Source organism: Haliotis asinina, chromosome 1, assembly GCF_037392515.1.
Source record: "Haliotis asinina isolate JCU_RB_2024 chromosome 1, JCU_Hal_asi_v2, whole genome shotgun sequence".
In the NCBI taxonomy this organism is placed as follows: domain Eukaryota; kingdom Metazoa; phylum Mollusca; class Gastropoda; order Lepetellida; family Haliotidae; genus Haliotis; species Haliotis asinina.
The window spans coordinates 76907893-76921240 of record NC_090280.1 but is presented as its reverse complement, the minus strand read 5'-3'; the positions used below and the strand labels follow the sequence as shown (position 1 = coordinate 76921240).

The following is a 13348-nucleotide window of genomic DNA, read 5'->3' as shown; positions in this document are numbered from 1 at the left end:
ACTCGTACGACTATGAACCATTCTCGGAGACGTTGAATAGACTTTGGTATATCGGCCGTCCATCGCATGATCGCATTTCTTACATAAGGGGTTCAACTGTACTGCAGCTGTACGATGTACACCGACCCACTTGTAGCAAACCGAAACATTAACCAGTTCAGACAATGACCTACTTTTCAGCCGATCTGAATTTTATCGTATGAAAGTGAAGACACTACAGACAACTGAATTTGAATTCCGTGTTTCATTAGAAAATGGTATTTACAAATTAATTTTGCCTTTAAACTTTGAAAAAAATCGCATTTCTGTATGTTACATTCTGGTTTTACAGGATGTCTTTAACTAAGACTTCACAGAGTGCCCCTGTTTGATGACGTCGTACAATGATTCACATTTCATCCGGCACACTGATTACACCTGTTATGTGGGTTTTTGTAACGTAATATGTGATTCATATAAAACCTTTCTAGCGCCCGAACCGCGTATTGAGACCTCCAGGATTTCCAGATTTCCGTTTGTCAGATCACGATGTACGAGTACGACAGAGCACACTGTACGACAGAGTACGACAGAGCACGCTGTACGACAGAGTACGACAGAGCACGCTGTACGACAGAGTACGACAGAGCATGCTGTACGACAGAATACGACAGAGCACGCTGTACGACATAGCACGCTGTATGACATATGACGCTGTACGACAGAGCACACTGTACGACAGGGCACACTGTACGACATAGCACGCTGTCTGACATATGACGCTGTACGACAGAGCACGCTGTAAGACAGGGCACGATATATGACAGAGCAGGCGGCACGATGGGTGTAATGAATCGTTGTTAGTGAAATATGATTTGGTTAACCAGGGCTGGGCTGAAGACAGCGGACAACACTTCTTATGGCATTCACTATCATGTAACCATGTCATGGCCTTGCATCTGTCATGGAAGCTTAGCTGCCTGGGCTGTGTCGTGGTAAAGAAGGTGTGGGGTTTCAACACTGTCTGCAGCTTCTTTTAAAGGTAGCATTGTCATATTATATATAGAGAGAGACTATTCCATTGTCAACGTAAAGGTGCGCTTGATTCTTCCCTACTCTACTGTCTAACTAGTGGGTGTCTGACTTCGGGGGTATCTGTCTTATGGGGTGTCTGGCTATTGAGGCCTCTCGTCATACCTCGGGTCCCAAAGGGCGTGGCAAAACAGGTCACGTGGTAGATTATTATGCCTATGTAACATAATGAAGAAACGGGAAACTTTAATAAACAATTTCATTGTACATGTTGCATTTTTTAAATTTAAAGTATATAGCATCGACTGTTGTGTAAGTTCGCGTGTTGAGATACATGGGATCTGATACAAGGTTATTAATACACTGAACATTGTAGCACCAGCGAGCCAAGGTCAAGGACAACGATGAAATCGCTTTCATTGCAATAACATATGGCAGTTATTGATACTGCGGTTAAATGAGTTGAATATCAAAGAGTTATCAAACGTCCCATCTTCCTCGCTTATCAGTATAAAACACCACCAACTGATTCATTAACACCATTTTCAATTAATATATCTTGGATAAAAACGTATAAAAATATAATGCAGAGGCCATGCACCATTCTCGTGACAGCGCGTAGAAAAGGTCGTAGGCGGAATATGGACGTTCGCTCGTGTTTTAAGACATGTAAGTATAGATGGACACGCATTCTCATTGATATGAATATTTCAAGAACATATTATACTGTTATTTCTGGCAAGTTGCTAAAATGATGGTAATGTAGCAATGGTTAAACATAGTTACACGCTGTATTGGAGATGATTTCGTCTTGATCTCATTTCAGCAAACGATAAGTAAGATTCTTTTTTCTAAAACTGAACAATCAAGTAATGTCGAAAATATTGCCAGTTTGAAATATCTAAATTCATTCAGTTTCCTATCTACTTTTTCATTAATAATTACGAGTCCGCTATTTCTGTTAGTCTTTCGGGGTTTTACGCTACAGTAAGTTAACATCTCAAATTTAATTAAACTATAAAATGTACAGCATCTCCATTCTATTACGAGAAATACCTCGTGAATAGTTTTTTACAACCAATCGGAGTAATACGAAGCTATAAAATCCGCAGAAGCCGCATCAATAATATGCAGTAAAATAATCAGCGCTATAGTAATAAAGCCATTCAGAAAATCAAGTCTCGAATTCCCCATCGGTCTATGACCAGACTCGATTTCCAAGGGGAACAGTTCTAATTAGCGCAAAAGACATCATAACGGTGAAAAATATCCAATTATCCAAGTAACTCTTTAACAAGATTTCATCAACGTCACGGTGGCGGACATCAGAAGTGAGCTTCACACATTGTACCCATATGGGGAATCATATCAGGGTGTTCGGCACCTCGAGCCAGCCCTTTAACCGTCATTACAACACACCGACACTATAGCTGTGTTCACACAGGTGCAAAACTCTGAGCATGTCTTGCCCCACCAGTATGCAGCAGCGAGACAAACTGAATGCATAAAAGATGGATATCTTTGTCATAATTGAGTAAACGGAGGTCGGTGACAAAAGTCAATATAGATACAACACCATTAAAAATTAAAGATGGTAAAGAACATGCATGTAGTTTGGCTTTAACCGATGGATGAATTATCCTTCAGCTTTCACTATCGCAGATGCTGCTGCCATGACTCCAGCAACCGTGATCCTCTCTGTGCTGGCTACGACGTGGTGCACGGAAGCAGGAAAGGTACTATACCTCACCTTCCCTCAGTACAGTCATCTGCAAACAATGAACTTCGCCATCGACGACCTCAGCCGATACGGACACGAACTGTGGACGGCTTACCCTGACTACCTATCGTCCACAGTCACGAACTCAAGCCTCAATTTGATCAGAATGAAAGGACTTGGATCAATGGATGTGAACGACGAATTGTATTCCGCTTTCCTCAGCGCTCTGGACCCAGGATGGACTTTGTCAAAGTTTATTGTAACAGTGACAAACTGGAAAAACACTTTAAACAGAATGATTGATATAAGAACCATCCCTATTTCTTCCTTTTCAAAAGTACGAGAGATAAACCATAAGATTCTTACAGATTCGGACATGCTTCAAGAGATCAGGGATAAGAGCTTTGATCTGGTCATTGCAAATGGCGATATTGGTCTTCCGTTAATCATTATTCCATACATACTGGATTTGCCTTTCTGCATACTTGGAAATTCATACGACCCTTGGCGAAGTGGAAATCCAACTCTACCTTCCTATTTACCTTATCTCGCTCATGGTGACATAGGAACGGATAGCATGACCTTCTTGCAGAGGGTAAAGAACACGTTGGCATATCTGATGAAGCTTGACTTGCCTCCCTTCATTTATGAAAGCGACGTGGTGACCTATGCGCCGGACAACACCCCTATCACCTTTACACAGCTCATGATCAACGCTAAGCTATGGATGGTTGAACAGGACTTTGTTGCGGACTTTCCAAGACCATTGATGCCAAACACGATTCTAGTAGGAGGTCTTTCTGCCAGAAATTCTAGTATGCTTTCTGGAAGATTCAAAGACTTTTATGACATATCAGATTCCGTGGTGATAGTTTCTTTCGGAGGCAGTGTCACAACTCTCTCCACGGAACTGACAGACAAGTTACAACAGGCATTTTCGATGACCAATTATAACTTTGTATGGAAATCTGATAAACCTTCGTGGAACCAGACTAAGTGCCTTCTGACGAAATGGATACCCCAAAATGACCTTCTTGGCAGTTCCAAAACTAAGCTGTTTATCACCCACGGAGGAAATAATGGTTATTTCGAAAGCATATACCACGGTGTACCGATGTTAGGAGTTCCAATGTTCGCTGATCAGTATTATAACACTCAAAGATTACAACACAAGGGATATGGCTTAGCTTTAGATCTGTACAGAAATTCGGCAGCAGACTTTGCAGATGCCATCAGCCAAATCGTAGAAAATCCAGTGTTTAAAAAGAATGTGTTGAGAGCTTCTAAACTTTTGAGGGATAGGCCAATGAATTCTCGACAACAAATTGCGTATTGGATTGATCACGTGATCAAATATGGCGACTCACATATGCGCTCTGCTGGTCTTGACCTTCCTTGGTACAAATACGTCTGTCTGGATGTGTTTTTGTTCTTGATATTCATTCTGATAACTGCTTCTCTCGTATTATGTAAACTGGCACAAGCATTGATTGCACGAGTTTTGTAAACTAGTATGATTTCTGTACATATAAAGTTTAAAAGGATCCAGTGTTTTAAAAGTAATAATTCGCTACATGTAACAAAACAAATTCATAGAGAAAATTAAAAAAACATCATTATCAAATGTAACAAATCAAATATTTATCACAAAAGAGTTCGTGCCTGGAATGGAACACGTATCGACTACCCCATGCAGAGTAAATTTGTCTCGCACATTATGCCAGACTGAATTGCCTCCCTTCTTCACATCCGATGATTGGCCGCCCACTTGTGGGTGTTTGTTCAGGGAGGGTCCAGAGTGCACCAGCGACCATCGCGCACTACCAGATAGTCTTCATCAACGTAGATCTAGCCTCACAGGTATGTGACATTTCAAAGTGTTGATTTTAAGGCTCTATCTTATTCATGCGATGTATGGATATGCGGGCACTGTGTTATTGACAGCTTTGAAATAGCTAATGTCACCTTTATTGATTTTGTCTACACGTATGTATGACACACGTACATATGCACGCACGCACGCAGACACATACATACATACATACATACATACATACATACATACATACATACATACATACATACATACATACATACATACATACATACATACATACATACTCGGTGCTCCCTCTAGGTTGAAAACATTAATCTCTAATTAAAAACATTTAGAACAAATATGACGATCAAGTCCTTAAACAAGTTCCTGGTTATTGCTAAAGAATAATTCAACAACATTCGTGATACCTCCCTCACTGTGACACAAGCAGCATAGACGGATCCAGAGGGGCGTTGCAGGAGTTCGCAACCTCATTTTTCGTCCTGAAAGTTTATTGAAAGAGCATAAAAACTCGCGAAAAATAAGTATATGCACCCCTTCTCTCAAAACTGTGCACCCAAGTTTATCAAAGAGCCGTATCCGCCTTTGAGGACGGTGCACATTCTCCCTCTGGGGATGTGTTATCGAGCCTCCCATGCACAGGAACATTAGTACCGTTTGTATGAAAGACGTTAATGTCTTTAAGACCAGTTTTATAAATACAGAAAACCGAGGAATATACGGTTATGAGCTGGAACTGTAGTCAGGTATTTTGCAACGTCTCTGAGCTCACATTGAAGGCCCCCTGAGATCACAAGGAAGGCCCCAGTCGTGGTCAGCTAAGATATTGAAGTATTTATCACTCATGCTGTTAAGCCTTAGTAAACACAGATGACCTAAATACACAACACGCGGGGTAGAAAGGTCATTGATATCCTGCAGTCGTACCAAGCTATGTAATTTAGATTCGTAAATCGTAATGTTATCTTTGGGGTACAGACGGGACAGTTGTATTACGCAATACGGCAGGGGCCATCTTAACAAACCGATCTCAGTCGAACGAATGCTATGGTAGTCTAGTGGTTTAAACGCTCCATTGTCAAGAAAACCCTTGAGTTCGATTACCCACTTGGGTACAGCGTGAGAAGTCAATTTCGTGTGCTCCCTCTGTGTTTTTCCTGGAACAGTAAAAGCGGCGTAAAACCTCATTCACTCCTAAATGAGGTCATTCATTCACTCACTTGCAAAGACGAAGATACTTTCATGGGAGTGTGTGTAACGCCTCTTTTGACAGTATTGATGACCTGAAGGAAGGAACGTCTACAGTGCTGCCGACGTCAGTGCTACGGGGTGGCTAAGAGCAGTAAATGGCGCTGACAAACCAATGAACAAGGATGGAGAACTTTGGATTCGAACCAGTCACGGATGATTATAGAGTCTGAAACGCCCAATAATACTATTCTTCATCCCTTGCAGAGATCTAGAAATTATTGGTCGGTTTGGAACGAAGTGAGTGAGTGAATTGGTTGTCTTTTACGGCGCTTTTACAAATATTTCACGGCAGGAAACACCAGAAATGAGTTTCACTCATTGAACATGTGTGTGGTGTTCTTCGCTATGACGAACGGACAGTTCATGCAACCACTAAGCCACCCGCTGCCCCGAGTAAACTTGATTCTGGCATAGGTTGTAACAGATGTATGATATTTTGTATTAGATGAGCCAGAGCAGTGAACGCGATTGTGACAAGCAGGCGAGGCAAGTAATCTGGACGAATACGCTTGGTTGCTACAGGTAGACTGGCGATTAAGCACGTGCAATACACGCTGACCGTGGCGTGAAATCAATACCGCTACTGTTTAACACATGTCCTGTAGAGCGATTTAGTTCAGCAAAACACCATCACGACACGATTCGCGCGAGGAAATTGAGCTTAATATTTAGACGACAAGGTGTTTCCCTTTTGTTTCAGATGGAATGTTCTGGAAATTGGGATCATTTCTCAGGTCGTGGCTCACTTGTCAAGCAGTAGTATATTACATGTTTGTACTAGTGGCGACAGTGAAAATTCGGATCATCTTAATATTCAGTTATCGTCTGAACTGGTTGATATAACTCATGTTCTGGTTTGGACAATGATCATACAATTTTATCACAATGAAGTATTAGTTTTATAATGGCAGAACGCATTCACAAATATAACATATGTTGCATTTGTCCGTTTGGCTAAACGCCGTTACCAATACAATTCTCAGTGACAGTTACAGATATAAATGTGCACTCCTGTTAAATTATTACCTGTAGCAGCCGGTGCAACAGTATCTATATTCCATACATTATTCGACATGAAGACAAATGAATGCTGAATATTAATAAGGAACCCAATAACTATTATTCCTCAAGCATAGTGCTTATGGTTTTCGCGCAAAGCTTTGAAATACACATGTGAGAGGGTTTAGTTTTACGCTGCATTAAGCCATATTTCAGCAATATACGAAAGGGGACATCAGAAATGGGCTTCACACATGTGGGGAATCGAACCCGGGGGTCAGGGTGGCGAGTTACCTTACCGTCTCAAGGACTGGGTGAGTGGCAGTAAAGGGGGACACCAGAGATGGGTTTCACACATAATATGTGATAGACATAATCCAGTTTACCCTACTTTGAACACTGTTTCAATTTTTTTCACGGCATGCCAGCTTCATATTTTAGGACGTCTCTCTGTGACTTAAACGTTTACCACTTATTGAATGTTTTAAGAACTGGTACAGTGATGGCACACCGAGAATCAAAGTTGCAAAACGAACTTACTAGCATATGATTCTGACACAAACCAAGGGAGAGAACGTTTAAATGTAATCGCCATGGTGCCCAGAAGAGGTAGGGAGTGTGAATGATGTTTGTGCGGAACATCATTCGAAGTTGCATGTTTGTATTCGTTTTCAAGAAATAAAGTAGGAGTCACTGCGCAAAATGCTTTGTTCTCTCCTACCCGAAACTTCAAGGGTCTACTACGGAGGATTTGGTGGGAGGGACGAATCCCATTGATTTCCTTGCCATTGTTACGTAAAACAAAATTCACGTATTCACCGAAAAGAAATCAAGCAAACATGTTCTGTATTCCAGACTTATCCAATATGGCGACATCGTTCCCTGTGTTGCACACCAAAGGGAGCTACTTCGACGTTGGCTACAGCATCGGCAGCACCTTCCAGTCCCGCATACAGACCTACTTAGAATCGTCCGCTCTCTTCAAGGAGACCCTGCTTCCCTTTTACGACACTCGCGAAGGACGAGATTTGGTCGAGACCATTATGACCCTCACGGAAAAGAACTTCCCCATGTACTTCGACGAGGTCCAGGGCACTGCTCAAGGGGCCGGACTGCCGTTTGAGATGTTGTTCGTCAACAATATGCTGTTGGAGATTTACTTTGGCTACTCTAAAAACACGCCACGACTTACACGTGAGGATCTTGGATGCAGCACCGTTTATATCAACCGCCCGGATGTAAAGGTCATAGGTCATAACGAGGACTGTGAAGATCTGGTGAAGCATCTCGGCTACTTTGTCGATGCCACTATAATTGAAAACGACGTCGTTGAAGAGAAGTTCACGGGCCTTTGCTACCCCGGGGGTCTTCCGGGTGCGTCATTGGGTTTTAACAAACACGGGTTGACATTTTCGATCAACACTGTAGTGGCACCAACGGTTGGAGTGACAACACCGACCAATTTCTTGACGAGGGCAATGCTGAGAGCTTCTAACATTGACGAAGTGAAGGACATTATTACTAACGCAGGTAATGGAATATCGACCGGTTGTAACATCAATGTCGGCTCCGTAGTGGACACGTCCACTCAGTGGTCAGTCGAAGTCGTGCCCAGAGTGTCCGAATCTAAATTGTCCATCCATGAAATCCACGAATCTGATGACCCCGAGAAGTCTACGTATTTTCACATGAATGAGTATCGTCATATGAACATCAAGGTCGAAACAGCAGCAAGATCGAAAGCGAGGCTTGATAGAGCAATGTCACTTCCGGTGCCAACTTGCGCAAGGGACGCTAGGAATATTCTTGGTGATGTCGAAAATCTGATGCATCCAATTTTCCGAACTGTTCGCCCGACAGATGGCGCCGCGACAGCGTGCACAGGAATATTTGACCTCCTCAACAAAAGACTTGATGTATATTTCGATAATCCATCTAGGGACATAGAACCATTGTTAACGTTCAATATGGATAGCACATCCCGACGTTAAACTACCGGATGTTAACCTTCAATATGGAAAGCTCATCTCGACGTTAATCTACCAGAAACCATATTTGCTTATCATCCTGTATCTTAGCATAGGAACAGATATTAAAACCGTACCTACTATACACTACTCGAGGTTTATGACTTCTTAGTAAGCTGAGGCATCACATTTGGTGCATCTGTTGAATAGCCAAACACAATATTGTGAACAACTGTTTGTTAAGCATACGTCCGTCATATGTCACCTGTGACGAATTGTCATTCAGATTACAGGTGAAAGAGAGGGAATGTGATCATGACTGAAACGTCAAAAAATGACAAAAATAAGATGACGGTTAAAAATGCATCTCTCAGTAGCGCGTTTGTGTTTCGCTTGATGTGATCATAGCCAGCTACTGCAGTATAACTATTCCATTCTTCAGTAAGAGCATAGACGAGTTCCTGTAGATGTCCACAAGGACAGGGTGTCGTGAAATGGCGATCTGCAGCTCGTTCCATACGTCAGATTATGTCTGAGCTATTAATAACTCCCACTCTGAAGGTTGTACACCATCGTCCATGAGATTGCTATCAGGTCCCATTGCATCAGCATATTGTCCAACGTATACATTCAGAATGTCATCCCTGTGGCCCAGACTGTCAGCGTGGTACCACAAGAAGTTGACTTTCAAATAATGATTGATCCCCCACCACAGTGACTATGTTGAGTTACGTAAGAATATAGATTTACACCACTCTCAGGATCGACAATCCTTAAAGACAGTATCTCTTTTAGCGAAAAACATTTAAGTCCTGAAGTGTCCAATTCTCTTGATCTTCCCGGTATGTCCAGTTCAGTGCAGTGCGAATATATCCCAACAATGACCAATGTCCAGCTATACTAAGACGATTGCGCAGTGTTTTAGTAGAAACATGTACGCCTGTAATGCTGTAAACCTTAAGTATCACTCACTTAATATGCTAATAAAGACACTACACCTGTTAAAGAATTGCGTACTGGTCTACGGACAAACACATAATTTGCTTGTTTTGCTTGTATGCATGAGTCGTCTTTGTCATTATACACTAGCAGACCGATAGATGCTTTAATCTTCGGCATAGGTAAATGTCTGTGACGGAAAACCTAACCAACTTCCACAACCTATCATGGAAAGTGTCAAGAATATATCGATCTATATTTAGAAGTAGATGTCACCATTTGATGGATTCCACCTCGCAGTTTAGTTAATTCACTCAATCCTTTACACAATTACCTCCCTTACGAATTGTTTCAGTTCATGAGCTGTTAGTTTGCATATAAATGTCATAGTAGCAAGATCTTTGACAGTGTCAGTCAGACATATGTGGTCTTTAATCTTTTGAAAGAAAACCTAACCAACCGCAAACGTCTAAACTGGAAGACAATGAAAAACGCATTCGTGTGAATGTGGTTATTGAATGCCACAGTTTGCAGGATTCGAACCGCAGTTACCTTAATTTACCTGTCACCCAATCCCAATCAGAGTTACCTCCCTTATGTAATTCCCCAATGGAAGTGCATACACGGTCAGCCATAGTTCAGTGGCTTTTGCCCTGTAACAGGCCGGCTTCGATAACACCTGTTCGACACACATTTCGGTAGGTGTCACTTAGTTTTCTGTGTTCACACACTCAAAGAGTATTCATGCACATATATCAACGAGTCGTATACGTTGCTACGAAGCAGCGTTTTCATGACCCATCTGTGTCACTGTGTGTGCAGTGCAGCCGATGTTACCGACAACGCTTGAGGCCCGATTTTAGACAAGTGTTTAGTATTTAGTCCAGTGTTTAGTAGAAGTGAGACCCGTGCTTACGAAACTTCATGAGAGATTAAGACAAGTGTTCCGGCGGGGGGGGGGGGGGGGGGGGGGGGGGAGGAGATGGGGGCTAGGCAGTAGGCAAAATAATGTGCTTTCGTGTGACTGCGAGACACCCCTCATTGCTGCCTGACCTACTGTTACGACAGAAACAGTACGTCAAATCGGCAGAGCGTTGCCTGATAACCTAAATACACCGCAGTGGCTAGACGCTAGGGCAGACGGTTATATTTAGCCAGTAATCAGTAACTTGTTAGCCTAGGCATGTTGGAATATTGTACGCTAGGTCACAGTTCTTTTTCAGTAGCCATTGAAGGAATGTGTAAATTACAGTGATCTCAATGAATTTTCGATATTCGACCTTGTTTATGAAATCTCCACATTGAAAATGCAAGGAAGCATACGCATGCTGTGAAAAACACAGACAAGCAAACAAGCAAGAAATGAAACACTCATCTACTATATTTGCTGTGGTAGGATCTACTAGAATGGGCTGAAAGTAAAATGAAACCAACCCAATGAACTAAAGAATACATATATTCTGGAAAAGAAGGAAACATTGCACTCTCTACCGTTGGTCTGAAACCAAAATTTAATGACATTTAACAATTACAAAAAGAAAAAAATAACAAAAAGACACAGGTCCACACTGTGTGCCTTTTTGCTCGTGTGATCCTACCTACTTTGGACGCAGGACTTTGCACACATAGTCTCACGGGCCTAATACTGACGGATGTTTTGTCTCCCAGTTAGTAGGTATGGTTTTACGCCGCTTGTAGCAACATTCCAGCAATGTCTTCCAAGAGCGATGATATCTTCTCGAGCGTGTTCTGGTAGGCCTGTTCTACGTCTATACTTTGCAGAATTCACAAAATGTACATTAAACATTGATGAAATTTAAGGTTAGTTGCCACTTACTGTGGGTAACTGAAGAGACGTTTGGTTTCTTGTAATTTCAATCGATTTGGCATACAGTAACAATATTTTCTTCATCGACAAAATTCTGTTTTCAGATATATTCAACATGGCGACCTCTTTCCCCGTGTTGTACACCAGGGGGAGCCACTTCGACGTCGGCTACAGCATCGGCAGCACCTTCCAGTCCCGCATACAAACATACATTCAGAAGTCATTTCTACTTCAGGACACGCTGCTACCATTTTACGACACTCGCGAAGGGCGAGATTTCGTGGAGGCCATGCTTAGCAGGACGGAGAAGAACTTTCCAAAGTACCTCGATGAAGTCCGGGGACAGGCTCAGGGCGCAGGGTTGCCGTTTGAGACGTTGTTCGTTAATGATTTACTTATGGAAATCTACTTTTACTTCAGTCAGAAACCCCCACAAGCCACGAAAGAGGATCTCGGTTGCAGCACCGTTTACATCAACCGCCCGGATGTTAAGGTCATAGGTCATAATGAAGACGGTGAAAATCTTGCAAGGACACTTGGCTACGTCATCGATGCCACCATAACAGGAGACGACGGGGTTGAAGAGAAGTTCACGAGCCTCTGCTACCCTGGGGGACTTCCAGGTGTATCGATAGGTTGTAACTACCACGGTATGATATTCGCGGTCAATGCTCTAGATGGTCCGACGATTGACAAGGCAGCGGCAGGAGACTTTGTTCTTAGAGCATTGTTGGGAGCTTCTAACATTGACGAAGTGAAGAAAGTTGTGTCAAATGTAGGTTTTGGCGTATCATCAGGATTTAACATCAATGTCGGCTCAATAGTGGACACGTCCACTCAGTGGTCAGTTGAAGTAGCACCAAATGTGTTCGAATCCAAAGTGTCCATCAAAGAAATACACGAATCTGATGACCCCGAGAAGTCTACGTATTTTCACATGAATGAGTATCGTCACTTGGACATTGAGGTCGAAACAGCTGAAAGATCGAGAGCAAGATTTGAAAGGGCATTGTCACTTCCGGTTCCGACATGCGCAAAGGACGCTCGGAATATTCTTGGTGATACTGATAATAAGACATTTCCTATTTATCGAACCGTTAGCCCATCTGATGACTATGCCACAGTTTGCACCGGAATGTTTGATTTGCTGAACAAACGATTTGACATTTACATGGATAATCCATCGAGCGACACAGGACCACTGTTACGATTCAATATGCAATGCGAAGCGTGAATGTCACTTAGGTAATAATATACTGGTGTTTTAATCCTGACATGACAGATTATTTTCTCTAAATGTTTAAAGCTTCTGCAGCTACGGTCACGGATAATCGTTGAATTCAGAACACCCAGCCCAGTATTCAAATTCTTGACGAAACAGATACCATTGGAGTACATGTCAAAATAGTCATATCACATCTATGAACTGCTTAGTAAAAGTAGCAAACGCTTCCAATTCTTCCGGCAGCCATTGTCACTCATTGCATTATTCTTAGCCAACTTCCGGTAATATTCCTGCCAAACCACAACATCAGGTAACCTTCAAGTCTGGTCTAGACAAACCAGTGAAGTGCTTCACACATTATACCCACTGGGGGATTCGAACACGGGCCTTCAGAGTGACGAGCGAACACTTTAAACACCTTCCTTAGTATGATAACGTTCAGGTATGGTCTGGACAAACGAGTGACATACTTAACACACTGTAGCCGTGTGGGGATTCGAACCCGGGTCTTCAGCGTGATGAGTTGACACTTTAATCACCGTCCTAAGTATGAAAACCTTCAAGTCTG

At 42.4% G+C, this 13348-nt stretch overlaps 2 protein-coding genes across 4 annotated transcripts; both read left to right on the top strand.

Moving 5' to 3' along the window:
- The first annotated feature begins 1632 nt into the window (after positions 1-1632).
- On the top strand, positions 1633-4238 carry LOC137282896 (UDP-glucuronosyltransferase 2C1-like). Its single transcript, XM_067814583.1, has 2 exons — positions 1633-1680; positions 2659-4238. Exons 1-2 carry the CDS (start codon positions 1653-1655, stop codon positions 4236-4238), a joined length of 1608 nt encoding a protein of 535 aa, XP_067670684.1. The 5' UTR covers positions 1633-1652.
- Positions 4239-4464: 226 nt separating this feature from the next.
- On the top strand, positions 4465-13022 carry LOC137297402 (beta-alanyl-dopamine/carcinine hydrolase-like). Of its 3 annotated transcripts, none has more exons than XM_067829417.1 (2): positions 4465-4591; positions 11660-13022. In XM_067829417.1, exon 2 carries the CDS (start codon positions 11671-11673, stop codon positions 12787-12789), a length of 1119 nt encoding a protein of 372 aa, XP_067685518.1. In that variant the 5' UTR covers positions 4465-4591; positions 11660-11670; the 3' UTR covers positions 12790-13022. The 3 variants fall into 3 exon arrangements, with proteins under 3 accessions (XP_067685518.1, XP_067685509.1, XP_067685521.1); XM_067829408.1 differs by lacking the exon at positions 11660-13022 and adding an exon at positions 7677-10425; XM_067829420.1 differs by lacking the exon at positions 4465-4591 and adding an exon at positions 10324-10425 and having other exon boundaries at positions 11660-13016.
- Positions 13023-13348: the final 326 nt, after the last annotated feature.